Source organism: Haemaphysalis longicornis, unplaced genomic scaffold, assembly GCF_048455015.1.
Source record: "Haemaphysalis longicornis isolate Haplotype H1 unplaced genomic scaffold, Haemaphysalis longicornis Haplotype H1 scaffold_9, whole genome shotgun sequence".
Classification (NCBI taxonomy): Eukaryota; Metazoa; Arthropoda; class Arachnida; order Ixodida; family Ixodidae; genus Haemaphysalis; species Haemaphysalis longicornis.
This window is the reverse complement of record NW_027526460.1, coordinates 66,641,650-66,660,787: the sequence shown is the minus strand read 5'-3', so window position 1 is coordinate 66,660,787 and position 19,138 is coordinate 66,641,650. Positions and strand designations below refer to the sequence as shown.

Sequence of the window (19,138 nt, the reverse complement as noted above, 5' to 3'; positions counted from 1 at the left end):
CTATGTAGCAGCCAACATGTGATCCCTGCGGCCGCTCCAGGTGCTGTACATGCAAACACGTACAGGTGGGCGATGAGCGGACGTCGCCTCATTCGGCATATTTTTCAGCTGGTGAATTTCGCGCCGACTGCACTGAGCTGCGACTTGTGACACTGCAGCTGGGAACCCGATGAGTACTGCAGTTCAGTAAAATGGCCGCGTATCTGCTACTTTTGTTGCAAATGTCGACGATAGTCGACTAGTAGCCCTGGTAAGTAAATGCCTTCCTTCTCTTTCCCGCTCACCCCTCATGCTGCTCCCCTCCCGCCTCGTTCCTCCAAAGATAGCACGCTAGAGGTTTGCTCAAGTCAATTTAAAATTGCTGTGTTCCACTGCTCCGAATCGTGTGTCTGGATGTGAGCGCTGCCGTACGGTGGAGATGCGAGTGAATTGAGGCACCCTACTATACCGCTTACAGAACCGCGTTGCCCAACTCCACAAGCATTCAAACCGGAACGGGGATCCTTTTTAGGGGAACCTTTCGTTGCGGTTTCCATTCGATTTCATGAATGCCGCGACGAGCTGTAGTAGTGAGGGCAACAGCAGGCGACGGTTTTCTACCGTTCATGTAGTATTTCATCTCGTATCCGAAAAATGCAGCATCTATGAATTTTTTATTAAAGGAAAACTACAAATACCACTTATGTATTGATTTTCTGCCTTATATTTGCGTAGTGTCTTGTTATTGTTCAACAATATTGACAAGTATGAACACTGCCATAGAACTTAGATGTTTAGGTTTGGCAGTGGAAATGTAACACTATAGTGCAGTTTGTATTTCACTTTGGCCAAGTGGCTGAATCGAGTCACAAACAGACAAAACGTGGGATCTTCCCTTCGCTTTTTCTGCAGCACATTGCTTTATTCTGTGCCCTGTCGACCCGTGAAATAGCTAACCTCAACAAGTCCTAGCTGTAACTAGATTAAATAAATTCTCTTTTCGACAGACCTGCAATACAAACAGACCAAACTTTCTGCGTTTAAGTAGCTTAAGAAAAACAATCGTCTTAAAACACCTGCTCTTTCCCTCTTTCCCACGCTAATCGGCAACAGCTTTTGCGCAGATACCAGGCCGGATCTGACTTTTCTTGAAAACGTGCCCATTGCGTACTGGGGCAATACGCAGGAAAGTATGGGCAGCGACAACTACATTGTTTCTACGAACCTTAAGGCAGCACCGTCAAAACCAAGCGTAAACAAAATAAGAATAGCGAAACCGGACGCGTGTCATGCCCTTCGACACACAGAACTGGGAACGGGGGACGATGCAATGGAAATCGCTGACATTGTCGAATGGACGGCAGTGTTAAGGCTACACGTGAAATGCTCCACGAAGACCGTTCCGTAGGAGGCGAACTTCAATGAGCAGATTCCAAGTTCCTACAAATGCGCAAAGCAAACTCCAGCCTACAGAAACGTTTGAATGACCAGAAATTCAACTGGTCCCTCAGGAGGAGAATAGCGCAGGTGGACAGAGACATCGAAGACTATGCGAATCAGCTCTCACGTCAACGCTGGAATGAGGCCTACGAGTGCAAGGACCTTGAAATGGGGCTATCACGAACATATAACATCTTACGCAGCCTCTTTGACCCAGACAGCGGTAAAACAACACGACAAAACATGAGTCCGCTAGTGCACGAGCACAGACGTACGGAGGCCGAAGCACGTACAGAAATCAAGGACAGGTAAGTTGGAACGAACCCAATGATTCAACTCAAAGACTATGCTGGAATTGGCAACCCAAAACCAGACCGCCATATTACCAGGTACGAAGTTCGCGCTGCAATACAATACTTACGCATTCAATCCGCACCTGGTCCGGACGGCGTAACGAATGAAGCGATGAGATATCTAGACGACGCATCTGTTGATGCCCTAACCAAATTTATGAACGATTGTTTGGAGACTAGTCGCATACCCAATGGAAAACGGCTTAAATAGTGATGACAACGAAGCTTGGGAAAAAGCTACAAGTGTAAAACCTCAGGCTGATATCTTTTACTTCGTGTTTGGGTGAGCTTCTCGAGCATGTGGTGTTGAACAGAAGAAATTTCGACATGGAGGCAAACGACCTGTACCCTCACAACATAATAGGTTTCCGTGCGAAATTATCGACCCAGGGCGTCAGGTTACGCATCAAACATCAGATAATCGACAGCGAAGGCTGCTCCCCGTTCATCACCAGGGCGATTCTTGGTCTTGATCTCACCAAGGCGTTCGACCAGGTTCATCACGAGGCGATTATCGAGGGCCTCCTGACAGGAGACCTGGAAACGAGTTTACAATTACATTGGAAATTTTCTTTCAGGGAGAAGGGCATCCCTAGTGATTGGGAACATCCAATCGAGCCAATTTTAGGCGGGAAGGCGTGGGACGCTGCAATGCCTGGTACTTTCACCGTTCCTATTTACCGCCGCCGTGATGGGACTACCCAACAAACTAAATGAGAGAGCCACTCTAAATCGCAGCCTCTGCTCCGACGACATGACCCTCTGGGTCGCCGCCGGCAGCGACGGACACGTGCAAGGCATGCTACAAAGCAGAATAGACGCGATAATCGATTACGTCCGGCCTCGAGGCCTCGAGTGCGCCCCCCAAAAAATCCAAACTCTTGATATACAGACCCACTAGCAGAGGACACAAACGGTACCCTGCCACACCGAACCTTCAGCTCAACGCGGGCAGCCAACTCGTTCCTACAGTTGCCAGTATCCTTGTCCTTGGCCTTAAAATTCAAGATAACAGCCACAATAAGGAAACCATTAAACAATTAAAGCAAAAAAGCACGCAACTAACCATGCGATTGATTTCACGGGTAGCAAACAGGCACAGAGTCATTAAAGACGAAAGCCTAATACTACTCATTCAGTCGTTCTTGCTAAGCGAAATTACTTATGGGACACTCTTTCTCAATTTCGAAGCAGATGTAAAATTAAAAATCGACTGTCCCATCAAAAACGTGTTCAGGCAAGCAATTGGTCTTCCATTCAGTACTGCAGACGATCGTTTTGCAGCGTTGGGCATTCACAACACGATCGACAAATTGGTGGAGGCACAGAGAACGGCCCATTACGAAAGATTATCCCAGAGTCAGACCGGAAAACACATTCTTCGTTCGCTAGGAATAGCACACAAAACTCAAGCGAGCCCGAAAGAGGATACCCCCCATGAATGGTGAGTGCGCCTCTACGTTCCCACGCTCCCGAAAAACATGAATTCTGTGCATAGCGTAAGGCGCAGACGGAAGAATCACGCGCGCTCGACAAACGATTTGAACGATCACAAGACGTAGTTTACGTTGACGCAGCCGAAGAACGTGTCCGCGACGCCATGACGGTAGCGATATTCGATCGATCACGGCCGCATCACTCGCTACGGTGCGACCTACGGATGGCGAGAAGGTGGCGATTGCCATGGCTATATCCAACATCAGCGAATAAATTATTGTTAGCAATTCGGAATCTGTAGTCAGAAATTCTGCTAAAGGCAGGGTAGCGCCGCGAACCACGAGGATACTTGCGAAAGGGGAAAAAAAGTAAGAAAAATTCAAATAGCGTGGACACAGCGCACTCGGGACTCACAGGCCCAAGGTTTAATCGACCAGGCAGACGTCGACCCCACCTCACCTTACCTCGTCAGACCTGAAAAAAAATCGCATGGTGTCATACAGAGAAATCTAGATCATTGCAGAATAACAAAATGAAAGTATCCCGCCGCGCACCGCAGCCTCACTAAACGGGACTCTGTATGGTGGAAGCAGTTACAGACGAACACAAAGTATGCACGGAAGATTGTAAGCTATGCGCGGTTTGGGCGCACCTCTACCACATGTTATAGTCGTGCCCCGCAAGACAGAATCAAAATGGTGAAGCAAATGCTAGAACTCGTTTACTTTAATGGACATGGAGCAATGGGAGACCGCTTTGCTCAGCCCCGACCCGTAAGTGCGACTTCGGGTCGTCCAGATGGCCGAGGGCACCGACAGAATCTAAGTACTTCTGGTTGACGACTGAGGAACAGCGAAGGAAGACGAGTAGAAGACATGGCTTTTTCATTCGTCCCTTACCTTTTTAATCCCATCACGGGCACAATAAAGGTTTCTACCGCCAACACCTAAAAAGCGCTGCTTTCTAACATCCTTGCATTGCCTTCACCTGAACAGGACGTCCCCTGGGCAGTTTTAACAGCTGAGCTGTTTGAGCTTGAGCTAGGTGTGGTGGCGTATGGGCAAGAATAACAAGAGAAAAGGCGCAGTTGGTGCCACCTCCCGAGGAGGAAGAGGCGTCAGATCACAGCCGCGGGCAGGCGCTAGCCTTCCAGCCTAGCCTCACAGCAGGGCCCAACTCTACTCGGGTTCAGCTTCCAGCAGCGTCAAGAGCTAGCCTCGAAACCGTGTTTAACGGTACTCGGGGAACACGCAGCATAAAAAAAAGATGCGTCGACGACCCACTACGCGCAGTAGGCGTTCTTCGGCGTGAGATAGCGACGGGTGTGCAAAGGGGAGACGTAGACCTGTAGTTGTTTCTCCCGCATACCCCGCATGTACCCCGCTCTGTATCCATCACCCCCCTGTTCTGCTTGTGGGGCGGTCCAGATTTTTTACCTCTCTTCTGACAAAATTCCCCACAACCCACTTCCCCCATAGGAACTTCCCCCCCAACTCCCCCAACCCCCCCATAGGAACTCCCCTCAAACCTCCCCCCATAGGAACTCCCCCCAACCCACTTCCCCTCCAGCTCGGACTCGGCGGTGCAAGAAGCCAACGTCACTCGGGCAGCCAAAGTCACCGGGGACCTTCCACCCTCGGTCAACACCCCTACCCTGTAGTAGCCCTTGGGACAATAAAATTCTTATATCTCTCTCTCTCTCAGAGACACACAGCTCCGCGTGAATCTGCGCCGAGCACATCGTTTACACTCCCGGAAAGCACGTGTAGGACGAAGAATTACCTAACTCCCGAAAAACAACAGCCGCAGACGAACGCCATCGTGTCTTTGTTCGAGAATATATAAGACGGCTACGATCTAACCATGCTTTCGCGCCAGAGTCGACGAGCCTGGATGGCCGCGAAGTGCGTTAGAACCTGACTACCGCACTCATTGGTACCCCACACTAAAAGCGGATCCAAGGGGGAAAGAATTCAGGTTGACACCAGCTATGCTGTTTCTCCAGCCATGGACCACGAGTGCAAGCACCGCCATTGTTTCACGTATGTAATACGGGACCTATTTTTGCATTATTTCGTATTTTAATATTACATGTACGCATTTTTTGACGCATGCTAAATAAACGTTTTCCACGACAGAAAAATATTCGAATATTGTAATGGTCTGTCCTTCGCCAGTAAAAGAGTATTACCTTGGTGCAACTAAAGGCACTTCAAGACACCCTAAAACACTTACGATAAGCACTTTTTCTCCTTCGCGTCTGGAAGCCCTGAGGAAGCTATAGTTATCGGAAACACGGAGCGGAACAGCGTGATTTGCTCGTCGCAGAAGATGTGCCTTCAACTTTTGCTTTGTTTGTGTGGCTCTATTTCAAGCCGACTCTCAAATGCGTTCCTCGCTGCAACTGAAAGAAGGCCGGCCAACAGCCACTACACCGCTGTAATGACGTAATTCCAGCGGTCAAAAAACGCCAAGACCCGGAAAGGAAGAAACGTTTTTTGTGCGAGTTTGTAAGTTGATGCTAAGCGTAGAGCAGTATTTTGGTTGAGGTACTTTGCAACCTCCTAACCTAATGGTCAGATGTGGTGGCTCACTACGGTCTGCAAGCCGTAGAGAGTTTGAAAAAAGTTGAAAAAACTATTGCAGAGCACCTTTGAATATGTAAATATAATTGTAATTAAAATTTAATTTAAAAACACCATTTCCCTCCTAGAACTTTTCAAACTGTGCCTCGTGGTCGAATTCCCCGCACATCTAGTCATACTATTCGCTATCTGTACGTCACAATCCATCCAATGGCACTGATCCAAAACCACTGCCCTATCGGCATGGTTTCACTGTTCCATTTACGTTTACGTTGCTTGTTGTTCCCGTGTTTTCTGTCGAATTGCAGGTGGATATTTAGATACAGTAAGCGGTAGAATTGACTAAAACTGTACTTCGGAATATTTAATCAAGCAGTTTCAAGTGAGTAATAATGGCTGTCAGAATTTCGGTTTTGTGCTGTACCCTTTCTCCATTTGGCCTCCTGGGATAGTTTTTAACAACTGAGGTTCCAAAGCACCTAGCAGTTCATAGCACGCGGATGTCACTATAAAACAGTTGTCGCTGTTCGAGCGAGCGTTCTAGTGTTTGTGTTCACGCCGTAACCCCCTTGCTTCGCACAGCTGTACCGCCAGTACATTGTGTCCCTAAAGGAGAAAAATAAGACAATAGAAGCACAGCGATAAGCACGTTGTGCGCAGCACCTATGCCCCGAGGTGTTAAAAAAAGAATGGCCACTCAATTATGTTGTATTGTGTTTTTTTAGCATGTCTTGTATGATCTGAAAACTTCTTCCACAAAGGAAAAGCAGGAGATAACTTTTAAATTATTGCTCGCGTCTAGGCACTTATCACCCTGTAAAACGAAGAGGGAAAGTTCGCGATCGGCCAAATGGTTGGATTGGCAGCGATGTTGGACAGAAGCCGCGCTGTAGTGAGTAGCGGTAAATTACGCAATTTAACAATAGCCAAGAAGCGAGTGACCGCACAGTAGCGGGTACCAGGGCAAGCGATATACAGACGTCATGCGCATTATCCGCGGAAAAAGTGTTTGTGCAAGCAGCTTTTCGAAACCGAAGTCCGTTCTTGCTGAGAGTGGTCGCAGGTTGTTTAGGACTCTGAGCTACGATGAACGTTTGCAAAGGACACGGGATAGTGGCGCTTGCATTCTTCGCCGCTTTTAGCTGCCACCTTGTAGGTGAGACGAAAAATTTGCATTTATGTTTGAAAATACGTTAAGAAATTTCACACCCTATAGTTCTGTCATTTGAAAGCTTGCGTAAAGGCTTCGGCTGGTTTTGAAAATAGCAAGTAGGGGACTGGTGTTTTAAGGAGAATTGCTATTCGCAGCCGTTAGTTGTTTTGTGCACAATTTGTTCAAAATTTATTGGATGGAATCAAAATTTCTGCTTGGGGTCGAGCAGAAAAAAGCTTGTATACTTAAACTTAATTTTAAAGAAAAAACGAAATTAATTTTAAAGAAAAAACGAACGAAAAGGAGTCCAAACATTTTATGCAAAACCAATAACGTTGAATGTTTTCTCAAGTCCTCTGTAACCGTTAGGAAATTTTCTATTGAGTGATGACACAACCTGAGACGACAAACGGCTTTGTTATTGAACACCACAAATTAATAGGGGAAAAAGAAATGAACGAACGTTTATTAGAGAAAATATCGGTGGTTAATTCGTAATTTGGTGGAACCAGTTGGCCTCAGCTCTGGCCCTTTTGTGCCTTGGCTGCAGCCCATGCGCCGGTTACTAGAGATATCCGGTTTAGCGAGGTCCGAGCTGGTTAGTCGGTGAGCTGGTCACAACTGCTCGAAAGAAAGGTCACCGAAGCAAAGTAGGTATTTATCTTTTCAATATAAGACCCTGTTATTGAATGATATTTATTTTAAATTGTGCAAGCCGAATTCACTCATATCAAAGCCTCTATTTTACCAAACATAAAAAATAATTTGCGTGCGTCGATGCGTGCACATAGCGAAAATGATCTGTTTACCCATCGCCCTTCGTGTGTGTTGCAAGCAAGGGAGAACGTTTCTGTTGTAAAAAAAGGAACCAAGGTATCGCTCCTTTGTCGAACCATAAACTTTCGAAACGCACAATAACAGAAAAAAAACCTATTCAAGCATGTGAGTCACGCAAGAAAATGCTAAAATTCTGCACAGTTCAGTCAAAAAGATTGTAGTTTACCCTAAAGGTAGTAAAAAATGAAGGCAGAATTTATATAGTCTGATTGTATCCAATCGCAAATATTTCTCGGATTCGGTTAAAAACTCGCTCCTACTTCAGAAGCGTTCAAAATATTTTTTCATTGAGCCTATGGTGAAGAAATACAGCTGTGTGTGAGTGGGAATGCGTTCGTTTGAGTCTATATTCTATTGTGTCTGTATACGTGGGAGTTAAATTTACGAAGAGATCGTGTGGATCGGTCAGCCGCTGATCGAAGTGATGATCCGATGAAACAAACATCCAATACCCCTCAGAGCAGATAGATTTTTAGAGGTGGACGCCACAGCTAATTAAGGATGCTAAAGCTTCCAGTAGTAAAATTGATCTCGTAGTACCGTCACGAAGATTGGACGCTCGCCTGCAGCAGCTATGGATGGCCTACCGCAGCATGCAAAAGATATGGCGGCGCAAAAAACTCAACAGAGTCCTCCGCCGAAAGGTCGCTGAATTAGAAGTTACAATACAAAATTACACCAAACAGTTGGCCAGAGAATAATGGCACCACATCTGTGACCAGCTTAAGTGCGCGCTACGTATGTGGAAAACCTGGTCAAAAGAGCCACCAAAGTCGACACCAGCCTTAGGCCGATGGCCACCGCGCTTCTCTGACCACATGCTGAAATAAAGTTTTCTCCTCCTCCTTCTACGATGAAACTATGGCTCGTAGTCGACAGCACGTGCCAAAAGCTGAACTACTTCAAACAAGCACAAATTGTACAATATGTGCACTCTATTTGCACTACGTAGTTACCACTCCCCAAGCCCATGGTCGCATACAAGAGGTCGGGCAAGACACGCGTCGAGCGGGGCTCCCCTGTCATTTTTCGTCCACCCCACAAACATCTGACTCCCCTGTTTTACGCCGAAAACTCTGCCCGAAACAGGGATGCCACACTTTAAAACTGAGGATGGCTCATTGGTTAGCCCACACTAGGCCACTGATTGTCCACCGATACAAACATAGTTACTTGGGTTCAAAATAGTCACGTGACCCTGCTCTCTCACTTTCCTACAAAAAGCCGGAGGTGTTCAGCAAAACACAAACATAGCTCCAATAAAACCACCCAACTAAAAGCAAACCTAGCACCGGCCATCGGCTATCGGGTGGATCGTCCTAAATAATTGTCCATACCATGCGCGCATATAAGTGTGCCCCACGCCGCCAGAATTCATTTGCTTTGTAAACACGTCGAGTGCATAACAACTCCTTGTCGCCTACTCATCGTCGCATCCCAGCCACCCAGTCACCAGGGTCAGACGTGGAGCGAATGGCAACTTCGCCCCGTAGCTTTGAGCTGCGTAACCGCGGAAGACAGAACGTATAGTGCCCTCTTCTTATCTCTGACCCCTTTACTGAGCTCCAGCTCACGCCCGCTTCGGGCATTCTCATGTCGGTCATCGCGGTCGTCACAATGTCAGTGGTATCCCTTCGCCGGTTGTCCAAACGAACTACAGGAAAGCCTTCTCCAAACTTGCACTGCTTTTGACTATTGTGGGGTTACCGACGCATTTGTATAAGCCATGCCCGTGCGCGCTCCTCGGGTGAACACAAAATTTCGGCAAACGAAAAGAAGCTTCCGCTGATTGTCCTCCCGCCCCTCGCGCCCAAGTCATCTCGGTTGGCGTAAAAACAAACACAATAATGGTGAACACGCTATACCTAACGAACGATGTCTAGTTGCTTGGAGATTTTAATTAAGTGAGGTGCGCGAACTTAACAGTGGGCGTCTCTGCATGAGTGTGCGGGTGCGTGCTTCTTTGCATGGGTGTGTATCTGAGCCGAAGTGTAGCATTTATTACGTCATAGCCAGCTCCCATAGCCTTCTTGAGCACAGTTGTGTATACGAGGCGCGAAAACCTATGATAAATTTGAAACCAGCCTCTCTCTCTCTCTCTCTCTCTCTCTCTCTCTCTCTCTCTCTCTCTCTCTCTCTCTCTCTCTCTCTCTCTCTCTCTCTCTCTCTCTCTCTCTCTCCATCCACTTTTATCACGAAATGCGAGTGGCCGCCGCCTATGATATTCAGTGTTATATGAGCAGACTTTAGCGCTTCATTTCGCATTTGAACCCCGAATTCCGGTACGAACAGTGAACTAGAACAAACAGCGTCAGGTTTCTTTCTGATTATATTTTTTCTTAATTAATGAGCGGCTATACACCTATAAGTGTTAGGTATGACAACCTCAGGGCGATGACAACACGAGACGTATTTAGCTTTAGGAATTGAACTTTGAAATCATAACAGTCGTTCTTTGGCACTCTGAACGAAAAAACGTGTCTGTCTGTCTGTCTGTCTGTCTGTCTGTCTGTCTGTCTGTCTGTCTGTCTGTCTGTCTGTCTGTCTGTCTGTCCGTCCGTCTGTCTGTCTGCGAAGCAGGACGCGTGGCCAGACTTCCTACAGCATGTTTTCCCCCCCATATTTTTATGTCACCATTCCATGTCCAGCTTTGTTAAGTTTATTAGACGGCCAATCACCCACTTTTAGAAATCCAATGACAGTCATAAAATTTTCATTTGAGTCTGATTTGTAATTTTCAACCCATTCTAAAACAAAAAAAATCAACTTCAGGCTCTCACTTCCCGTTTACATCTTTAAATGTAAGAGCGGCGAATTAACCGCGGCGTTCGTGTTACCACAACAATATCTTCTTCGAAGCGTGATCATAACACAAACGTTACATATCTGTTCCTGAAGCCATTGCTTTTTTTACTATGACCGCCCGCTGATCGAAGTTAGGCCTACGCGCTCTGAGATACCAGCTTCTAAGCAAAATAATACGCGCGACCACACTCCCCTAATAACGCCAACCACGCTGTCAAAACAACCACTTTACCTGAAATAAGCCAAACAAACATTTCAAACTTCAGCAACAACACCTTGTGTGCCGGGACCTTCATGGTTTTTCCGATACACTATCTTCCTGGAAATACAATCATTGTTTTCCGAAAGGAGGCATGAAGGGGAGCGGAAAGTGCTTGAGATATGGGGGACTAGAGGGGAGCCGTTACTTGGCAGGGCGGCAGAACACTCGCCTGTCGAACCCTTTTGCCGCAAAGCAAACAGCGCCGCGGCCAATATTTTTAAGGGAAGCATTCAGTAAAAAAGATGATACAATGTTAGTTTTTCTGATTAGTAATTCTATTCGATGCTGTGCGCTGTATGCGAGGTATATAAGAACAGTTCGCTTATTTAAAGGTTACCTGTAGTGAACGTTTTACGATGTAGCATTCTCATGCGCCAGAAAAATTGCCACCCTTTTCAGTTAATAAAAAAACGTTTAAATGGTACGCATGAACTGAAACTATCAACGAATTCTTCCATGTGCAGTTTCCGACAGCCAGCCGGACACTCCGAATGGAGGCAGATTCTTCGTGAATCTTCTACACGCCCTTATCGCTTGGCAGAGGCTCGACCCCATGAAATTACCTGATCAGGAAATCAAGGTGCCGCCTCTTGGCAAAGCATATCTTCTTGACGGCGTCCTGAGTGGGCTGAGTACAGTCTTTCAGACAGGGCCTGTCGTCTTTTCTGCTGGGGACGAAGGCGTGTCCGCTACTGTGAACCTTGGGCTTGGCTATACTCAAGCGGAATTCAAGATCAGGCTGAATGGAAAGGCCTGGTACCGTCATTTAATTCAGCTGCGAGCTATCGTGCCATCGTCCAAGTTCTGGCTGGAGGTGAAGGAGTGAGTATTGGTGATTTCTTTCTTTTTTTCTGTATTTATTTGTAATATTCATATTTTTACACTTGACTACATCGTTTTCAACATGTAGCCATTATAAATTACATACTCGGAAACAGTAACATGAAAACAGGCTATTCCAGACTCCTAAATATATAATGGCCGGGAAAAAGGAACGTGTAGGGCAGTGACCAAATTGAGTAAAGTGGTTGTAACCTGTGCTCTCTTCGTGGGTGTAATGGAGGCCCACGTAAATAATGCGGCAAAAGTGGCTAATTCCCGTTTGCAAAAAGCATAGGTCGTTTACGTACCAGGTTTGTAACTACTTTTATCTGAATACACAAACTCCCATCACATCACACCAAAAGCCGCTACATGGAGGATTATACTAATATGCTCTCTAGGTTGAACTCAAGATTCTCAATTTAAAAAAAAATAGTTTCTTAACTATTATAATTACGCATCTTCAAAGTTATCAAGTAGTAGCACTGAGAAATCAACGTTAACGAAATGCCCCTCGATAAAAAACAACTTCATATATAACAGACACCCAATGAGTAGTCCTAAAAGTAGTAATGATAGTTGACGAATTTATTGATAGGGGGAACTAAATACGCAATGGGTGTAACAGGTTGGGTGGGGAACCGGGTTGGGTAAGAATAACATGAGCGGGGGGAGGCTTCAGATAAACGGTCGGGGGCTATGTTTTCATCCGGTGAATCAGTCACGATATGGGCAATAAGGAAACGTCGTATGATTGAAAATACTTAAAAGGGTGGCTGCTGCAATGCAGATTGTTGGAAAAGTGTTCCTTGCAAATAGTAACTAAACGTTGGCATAAAATGTATAGCGGTCGTGGCTGCAGTGTGATTGAGGATTTCACAAAATGAGCAATCGCACTAATCTGTATCGTATGGCCTTTTTCGCAAATCTCTGCTCACTTTTCTGTTCCATGTGGTTCGCTTCATCGTTGACTAGTCTAATGATACACTGTGTTTTTACGTCCATAAACAGAAGGGGTTATTTATGAAGTTGGTTTAAAATGTCCTCGGTGCGGCAGACATGACCTGGAACGTTCGATGCGGTTTAAGGGCCTACGTAAGTATTGTTGTACCACCCACTGGGTCGAAAGCTATAGCTTTCACTCACAAGCGCGTACTTCTTGTTCCTTTCCTCAGATCACGCCTAAAACACCCGATGAATGTTTGCGCACAGCTCCTAACTTTCAGCCACACAGCCCGAATCTTCGCTGTTCTGAATGGTATGATACCTGTGGTACCGGGGTTCTTTCTCCCGGCCGCGGTTCCCCAGAAAGACACGGTGCTCCCTAAAACCACACCTTTACTGGGGGTCCTGTTCCACCAAGGTCCACTCCTCAACCGATCCTGCTCAGCACACCTAATGCAGCCGAGTCCGCCATGTTCTGATCTCGCTCATGTCGCGCCACATCTTTATCCTCACGCGGCACATGTCCATCCCGTTGCATTGCTCCCCGTCAATATTGCCGGGTTACCACATACCTTATACAGCGCTAGCCCAACAATGAGGGTTAAACAATGTAAAGTGATAAGTTCGAAACCTAAATTAGTCAAGAAATTTTCGTCGAAGCTACCGGGTGACAATTAGGGCTACTTAAATAAGTGTGGAGGACTAGCGCTTTAGCCTACTTCTAGGAGTAGGAGTGAAGCAGGGGAGAGGTGATGATAAATGAGATTCAATAACGAAACTGTATTTGTCATATTATGTTAGCAAAGGCTCGAGACGAACGAGCAAACAACCAAATGTGCCAAACATAAAGATTGGCCAAACTTTACCTGTTGTTGTTGTTGTTGGTGGTGGTGGTGGTGTAAAATTTCTTGTTGGGAAAGAAAACCACGTGGTATTACAAAGTGTAGCAGGACGAGAAGGGAAGGGTTGGAAATTACAGCCTCTCTAGGAAGCCCGTCCCCTTCGCCAAAGCAAGGAACGCCTTGAGGACTACACTGTATCAGTGCGGTGAGCCTGATGCGAGCCGTATCCACGTGACGTAAAAGGACACCTGGGGTATCTCAAAGTCTCGTTTCCGGAGCGCAGGGCGCGCTCAAGAGTCCCAGAACAAAAGGGCCAAATTTCATCAAACATATAAAATTAGTTCCGAAGGTACACGCATGGAAGGAGACAAAAGTAGAAATAAAGAACGCGTAAATTATACACAAAAAATAAATATTTTCAAGTTGGAAGGGAGACAAAGACGGTAAGGAAAGAATGAGAATGCTAAGGCAGAAACAACTTGCCTTCCCTTGTAGTGGTGCCTTGAGATCATTGTGAGAGCTGAATGCTCTCAGTGGGTTATTCTTCACTAGTCCTAGTTTTGCTAGTTTGTAGTTGTGGGAACCTTGGTTAGGCATATACGAATTAGCGAAAACCTTCCCACAGCAAGTCGTTTAAGAGCTGTTCAGCAGCTAGGCGCGGTGGTATTGCGGAAGCAGTACACGTGTAACTGGTTACAGCCATATTACTACGGTTGAAAGATACTGCATAAATTCCTAGCAAGCTGTCGGAAGCTTTGATAACACTAAGAAGAAATGCATTGGCGTACTGGTCCCCCTGCCACTTCTTACGGCGTTTAGATGATTAAAAACACTTTGATACACCTTCTGTTTTGGCTGCATGATGATGGTTGCTAACGATCTATCGAGGTGGATAAATGATACCGCAATTCCAATCAAAGCTGTCGTTAGGTATGGCAAGGCTAACCGAGGCATCGCGCGCTTATTGGCTGCGTGTTTTTGTACTACATTGGTGTCGGCAGAAAGACGTGGCTTCTGCCATCGTTTCAGGCGTTTCCCTGGTGGTTTAGCAGAACTTTCTAACACAGGAGCAACTGCTAAGCAATGGGGTCTGTTTGTTTGAGAAAGTAGGTCATAGCAATTTGCACTAAGCTTATATAGGCGGGGTTGAGCACAAGCCTTCATGCGCCCATGTCGGCATAGCTAGTCCCAAGGCATGCTAGTCAAGGAACACACCGACAAGGCCTTCACACTAGGCACGCAACTGCCACAAAAGCGACCAGGGGTCACCAAATGCTTCCTTAACCAGTGAGGGCGTTGTCTAGCAACGGAGACGCCTCGTTCTCTTCCCTGCTGACTCGGAATTCCTTAACCCTAGCAGCAGGGATGAGCGCTGGCTGACTTGACATTCTTTTATAATATTCTTGCGTCCTGGTGGACATAGACGTAAACAGTAGGATGTCGATGCATTTATTTATTAGGCGTGGCGCTGGACCAATGAAGTCAGGCAGCAGGGGTTTTCGAACGGCGGATCTCAGCGAAGATGGGTTTTTGCCTCGGGCACACGAACGCGCTGCGCACACATATACGCCGTGGTCTTCGAACTCCTGGCTAGTGAAGAAAAAAATTACGCCCACTTGCCTTTGCGGGAACAGAGGGGCGAGCATGAGATGCGTTGCATCTAAAACTGCACGTACCCGTCCCTGCGAGATTCTACAGATAACGGCGACCATACAAGTCTCGAGAAGGAGATTGCTCGGCTTTACCGATATCCACGTGACAGTACCATCTATCGCTCAAGATGGCTTAGCACACAGGACTGGTTATTCGCAAAAAGCAAAGCTGTCCCTCTCGCGCTTAGCCGTTGTTTTTCTGCCGTCCAGCGACCATTATACATGTACAAGGTCTTACGACGCTAAGTCAACGAGGTCAGTGCCTTCCTGTTGCGAGCTTGTGTAGACTACTGTAAGTAACGGGCAGGTCTGCGTCCTTCCGGTTGTTCACCAGCGTTATTCTGTCATATTCAACCTGTACGAATCCCCAAGTTGCCGGTCACCCCTGGCGCAAAATTATGACCGTGCGTGACATCGGTGTTTTAGCCCGGTCTGTTGCTCAATAAGTCACAGGCGACCTGCGGCAATGCCTTAAAACGACCTCCAGTCATCCTGCCCGGTAAATGTACCCTGTCGACAATTCCCACAAAGGATCTTTGCGAGGTGACCAGGATTTACTTTGTCCTTTTTTCCTGTTCGCATCAGGCCACGAGTGGGACACCGTGCCGACGGATTACATATCCTTGAAGCGATCTGTCGTGCGCTTGGGGCAACGTCTGCCACGGACATAGCTGACTTCCTTTTACACGAGGTTCCTCTGCTACCTGGCGCTCTCTTTCTCACGGATGAGCTGCAATTTTTGTGTCAAAAGTTAGTGACAAAATCCTGCCGTTAGTTAGTTAGCTTATCATGTCATACCAGTAAGCTTACGGACCTCTAAGAGGACGGCGAATAAAATTCTTTGGATGTAAATGTCCACCGGGATGGGGGCCTTGCGTTGCCGTCTGTCCCGTTTCTTTTTTTATAACATTTCTCGTCACGAGACAGCCAGTTTGTCTGACTTTTATTCAGTGTTCGGCCGCGAGCCATCTTTTAATTTCGACACTATGATTCCTGCTTCATCGATTGAATACACCGGGGGTGTCATCACTCGGGCTCATTGAATTCGTAACATCGGTAATGTCCGCCATGGGGAAACAAATAAAAGCAAAAAGAACCACTACGTCGGGAGCAATCACACGATTCACATCTCTCCGGATTCACTCCTCCTACTCAGGTCTCCTCCCGGCCAAGAAATATCTCCGAAACCTCTTGCAACTTTATGCTGAACCATATAGAGGGTTGCGTCTAGTGACAGACACCACGTACGAGATTCCCCGGTCTCACCTACCACGTCCGCCTAGTTACCCTACGCTAAGTATTGTTAACGTGGTCTACCCGTACGAGTTACCACGATCATGTTTTTGTTAGCAAGCACTGAGACAAGGCCTATTCCTGTGGGAGTTAAGTGACGCAGTACTTCTAACTGCAGGAGTGGACAAAGGTGGCCAGAAATGATCAGATGTAGGTGGAAGAGAAACCAAACATCTATTGTCGACTGTAGAACGAGTTTGCATCATGCTTTCCCAGTGAACTACCCATTGCCAATAGTTTGTAAAGTTCTCTCCCTCAAACACAAATCAATATCTCCAAGCGGTCTTATATTTTGCTGCTATTACTTCTATTTTTCATGTCGCGAGCTATCGATCTGTTGGCTATTGTTATAGTGTCGTTCTTGCGTCACGATCTGTGTGCTAGCTGCAAGGCCACTTTTTTGCAGCAACGTCGACTTTCGAAAAGGTGATGATGGTGCAAACGATGAAGACATCAAATAATTTCTCACTTCCAGTTCTATGTAAAGAAAATATTATGGCTTGGCTTGCGACCATGTGCCGTAAAAACTTACCTTCAACTACAACAAAACCATAGCGCAATTTTTTAGTCCTGGGTAACTGCCTAAATCCTCAATTTTTTGCGTATTGCAGAAACTCCCGGGCAAAACTCAAGCTTGTCGGCTTCAAGATACACTTCCCAGACGGAATCAAGGTACATCTTCGCGCTGTAAATCCAAAAGACAAATTCCTCGATAGTATACTGAAAACTCTTACCAACATTTTGAAGCCACAAATGCCGAAAATTGCTGAAAAGATCCTTTACTCCGAAGTTGAGAACGCCCTTAAAAAGCTAAATCAATTTGTCGAAACTGGAAAATTTGACCTCTCTTCACGTAGGCGTCGACGCTACATTTGAGAACGGATTAAATAATGTACACACAAAAGTCTCGAGTGCTGCTGTGTCTATCACTTCTTCTATTTAACCGACCTCGAGTAGCTGTTCTGTTAGCGGGGCCGTCAACAAAACCGTTTAGTCATTGATATTTGGGAGGGTGAAGCGGCTGTATTTCCTACTGGGCACTCGGCCTTAAACCATGGTCGGCTGGAGTCGGGGCATGGGAACATATGTCGTGCTGTACAAGACTTTCGCCGAAGACTAAAGAGGTTTGGGAATTTTTTCTAGTCTATATTTATTCCAGAACAGGCGGCAGTCAGTCGTGGAAGAGTTTACAGTTCACTTTTGAGACTTTCCATTTTGCAAGGAAAATTGCAAAGTTTGGGTTGTTCAGATATACTTCCTGTTCACGCTATTTTGAAAGACCGTTGCGGTTGTCTCGTTACTTTCATGAAGGGTATAAAGAGTAGTCCTATCCCGATTATCCGCGTCGATACGCTTTTTGATTTGACAATCAACGTCCTTAGATATTCCTTCTTAACATAGTGAAACGCAAGACAATTTTACAGACTTCTTGGGACGATTGCATAGATTTTGCGGTAAAAAATGACGTAGGAGCACATTGGGGCGGCGTTATTACATCTTATACTTCTTATACACTCATTAGCCCGGGCGTAATTTATGGACACTAATTGCGGAGATGAAATAACTCTGAGGTAAGACAAACATAAAAACGCACACCCTTTGGTGTGCAGATAATGAGATAAAAATGCTGTCGTACATGCAAGAGAAAATTAGCAAACTTAGTCCATAAATTTATCTTCATCACCAAATCGGGTATGCAAGGGCCTTGCTCAGCTATCAAGCACCAATAAGGAATTGTTGGCTTTTGTTTAGAGATACGATGATGGTGGCTAAATACAAGGGTAAATCGTTATACCGTTACAAAGAGCCTTCATTGCGAGACCGCCGTATAAACACCATTACAATTTCCCGTCTTCGCGGGTGTTCGCTACGCCTTGAGGAAAGGCGAGCGCGGCGAGAACCCCTGCGCAAAATTCAACAACGTGCAGATAACAAAGGCACTCAAACTCTCGTTCAGGCACAACACTGAAACAAAGAGATTTTTTTGCTCAGGTTAGAAAGAAAGGGGCAAGTTCATAGTGGAAGGCGAATAAAGAACTTAGTCAATGAATTTGTCACCACTAGCGAACCGTTCGGTGTATGGACTCTGCTCCCAGTTATGGGGTGGCATATGGTCATTTGTGGGTGCCTTCTGTAGACAGGAAAATTGAAGGCTTCTTGAAGGGGTAACGGGAAATATCTGTCTCCAGAGCCTGAATTGCGAGAGCGACGCTTAGCGGCCGGTTGAACTTCTCGCTTTTCCGGAAAGCGACTGCGCTTGGAGCAACAACAAGAAAGGTGCGTTCGAGAGCTCACTTTTTCATCGCTGAAGCCACGCGACACACAAAACGCACGCAACTACTCCCCGGTGCTCTTTTTGTCTTTTAAAGCGATAGCCTTTCTTGGGCTACTTTTTTTTATTGCCATTCTCAGACAGCAACACCAGGCACCAGGTGCAATGACTAATAAAAAAACCACAGTAATGCCACCATGTCCTACAGGGCCGGTGTTGTCATTTAAAATTCCCTAAGCATAGTTAAAGGTTCACTTTTTGACAACCACTCTGGTGGAGGGTTCTTCACTCTCTGAACTTCAACAAACTGTGGCACACTTCCCCGAAAATACTGTCGCGTTGGTCGCATGTCTACATCACAACCGAGGCAAGCCTTGCGGGTACGCCAAATGCCATGAAGGCCCAACAACATGACACTGTCAAATGGCACACCGTGCTCTCTATCAATGCACGAAAAAGGT

The 19,138-nt window shown here is 46.3% G+C and overlaps 1 protein-coding gene across 1 annotated transcript; it reads left to right on the top strand.

Annotated features, from left to right (window-relative positions):
* The first annotated feature begins 6,594 nt into the window (after window positions 1-6,594).
* LOC144151333 (uncharacterized) lies at window positions 6,595-17,309 on the top strand. The gene is made up of 3 exons (XM_077682342.1): window positions 6,595-6,950; window positions 11,316-11,673; window positions 17,017-17,309. The coding sequence occupies exons 1-3, from the start codon at window positions 6,881-6,883 to the stop codon at window positions 17,279-17,281; spliced, it is 693 nt and encodes a 230-aa protein (XP_077538468.1). The 5' UTR covers window positions 6,595-6,880; the 3' UTR covers window positions 17,282-17,309.
* Window positions 17,310-19,138: the final 1,829 nt, after the last annotated feature.

What these genes read in the sequence shown, in the direction of transcription:
- LOC144151333 (XM_077682342.1), top strand. Translation starts at nt 6,881, where the DNA reads ATGAACGTTTGCAAAGGACACGGGATAGTGGCGCTTGCATTCTTCGCC. An exon ending in TTTTAGCTGCCACCTTGTAG is followed by an intron (nt 6,951 to 11,315) that starts GTGAGACGAAAA and finishes TTCCATGTGCAG; the next exon opens with TTTCCGACAGCCAGCCGGAC. An exon ending in TTCTGGCTGGAGGTGAAGGA is followed by an intron (nt 11,674 to 17,016) that starts GTGAGTATTGGT and finishes TGCGTATTGCAG; the next exon opens with AAACTCCCGGGCAAAACTCA.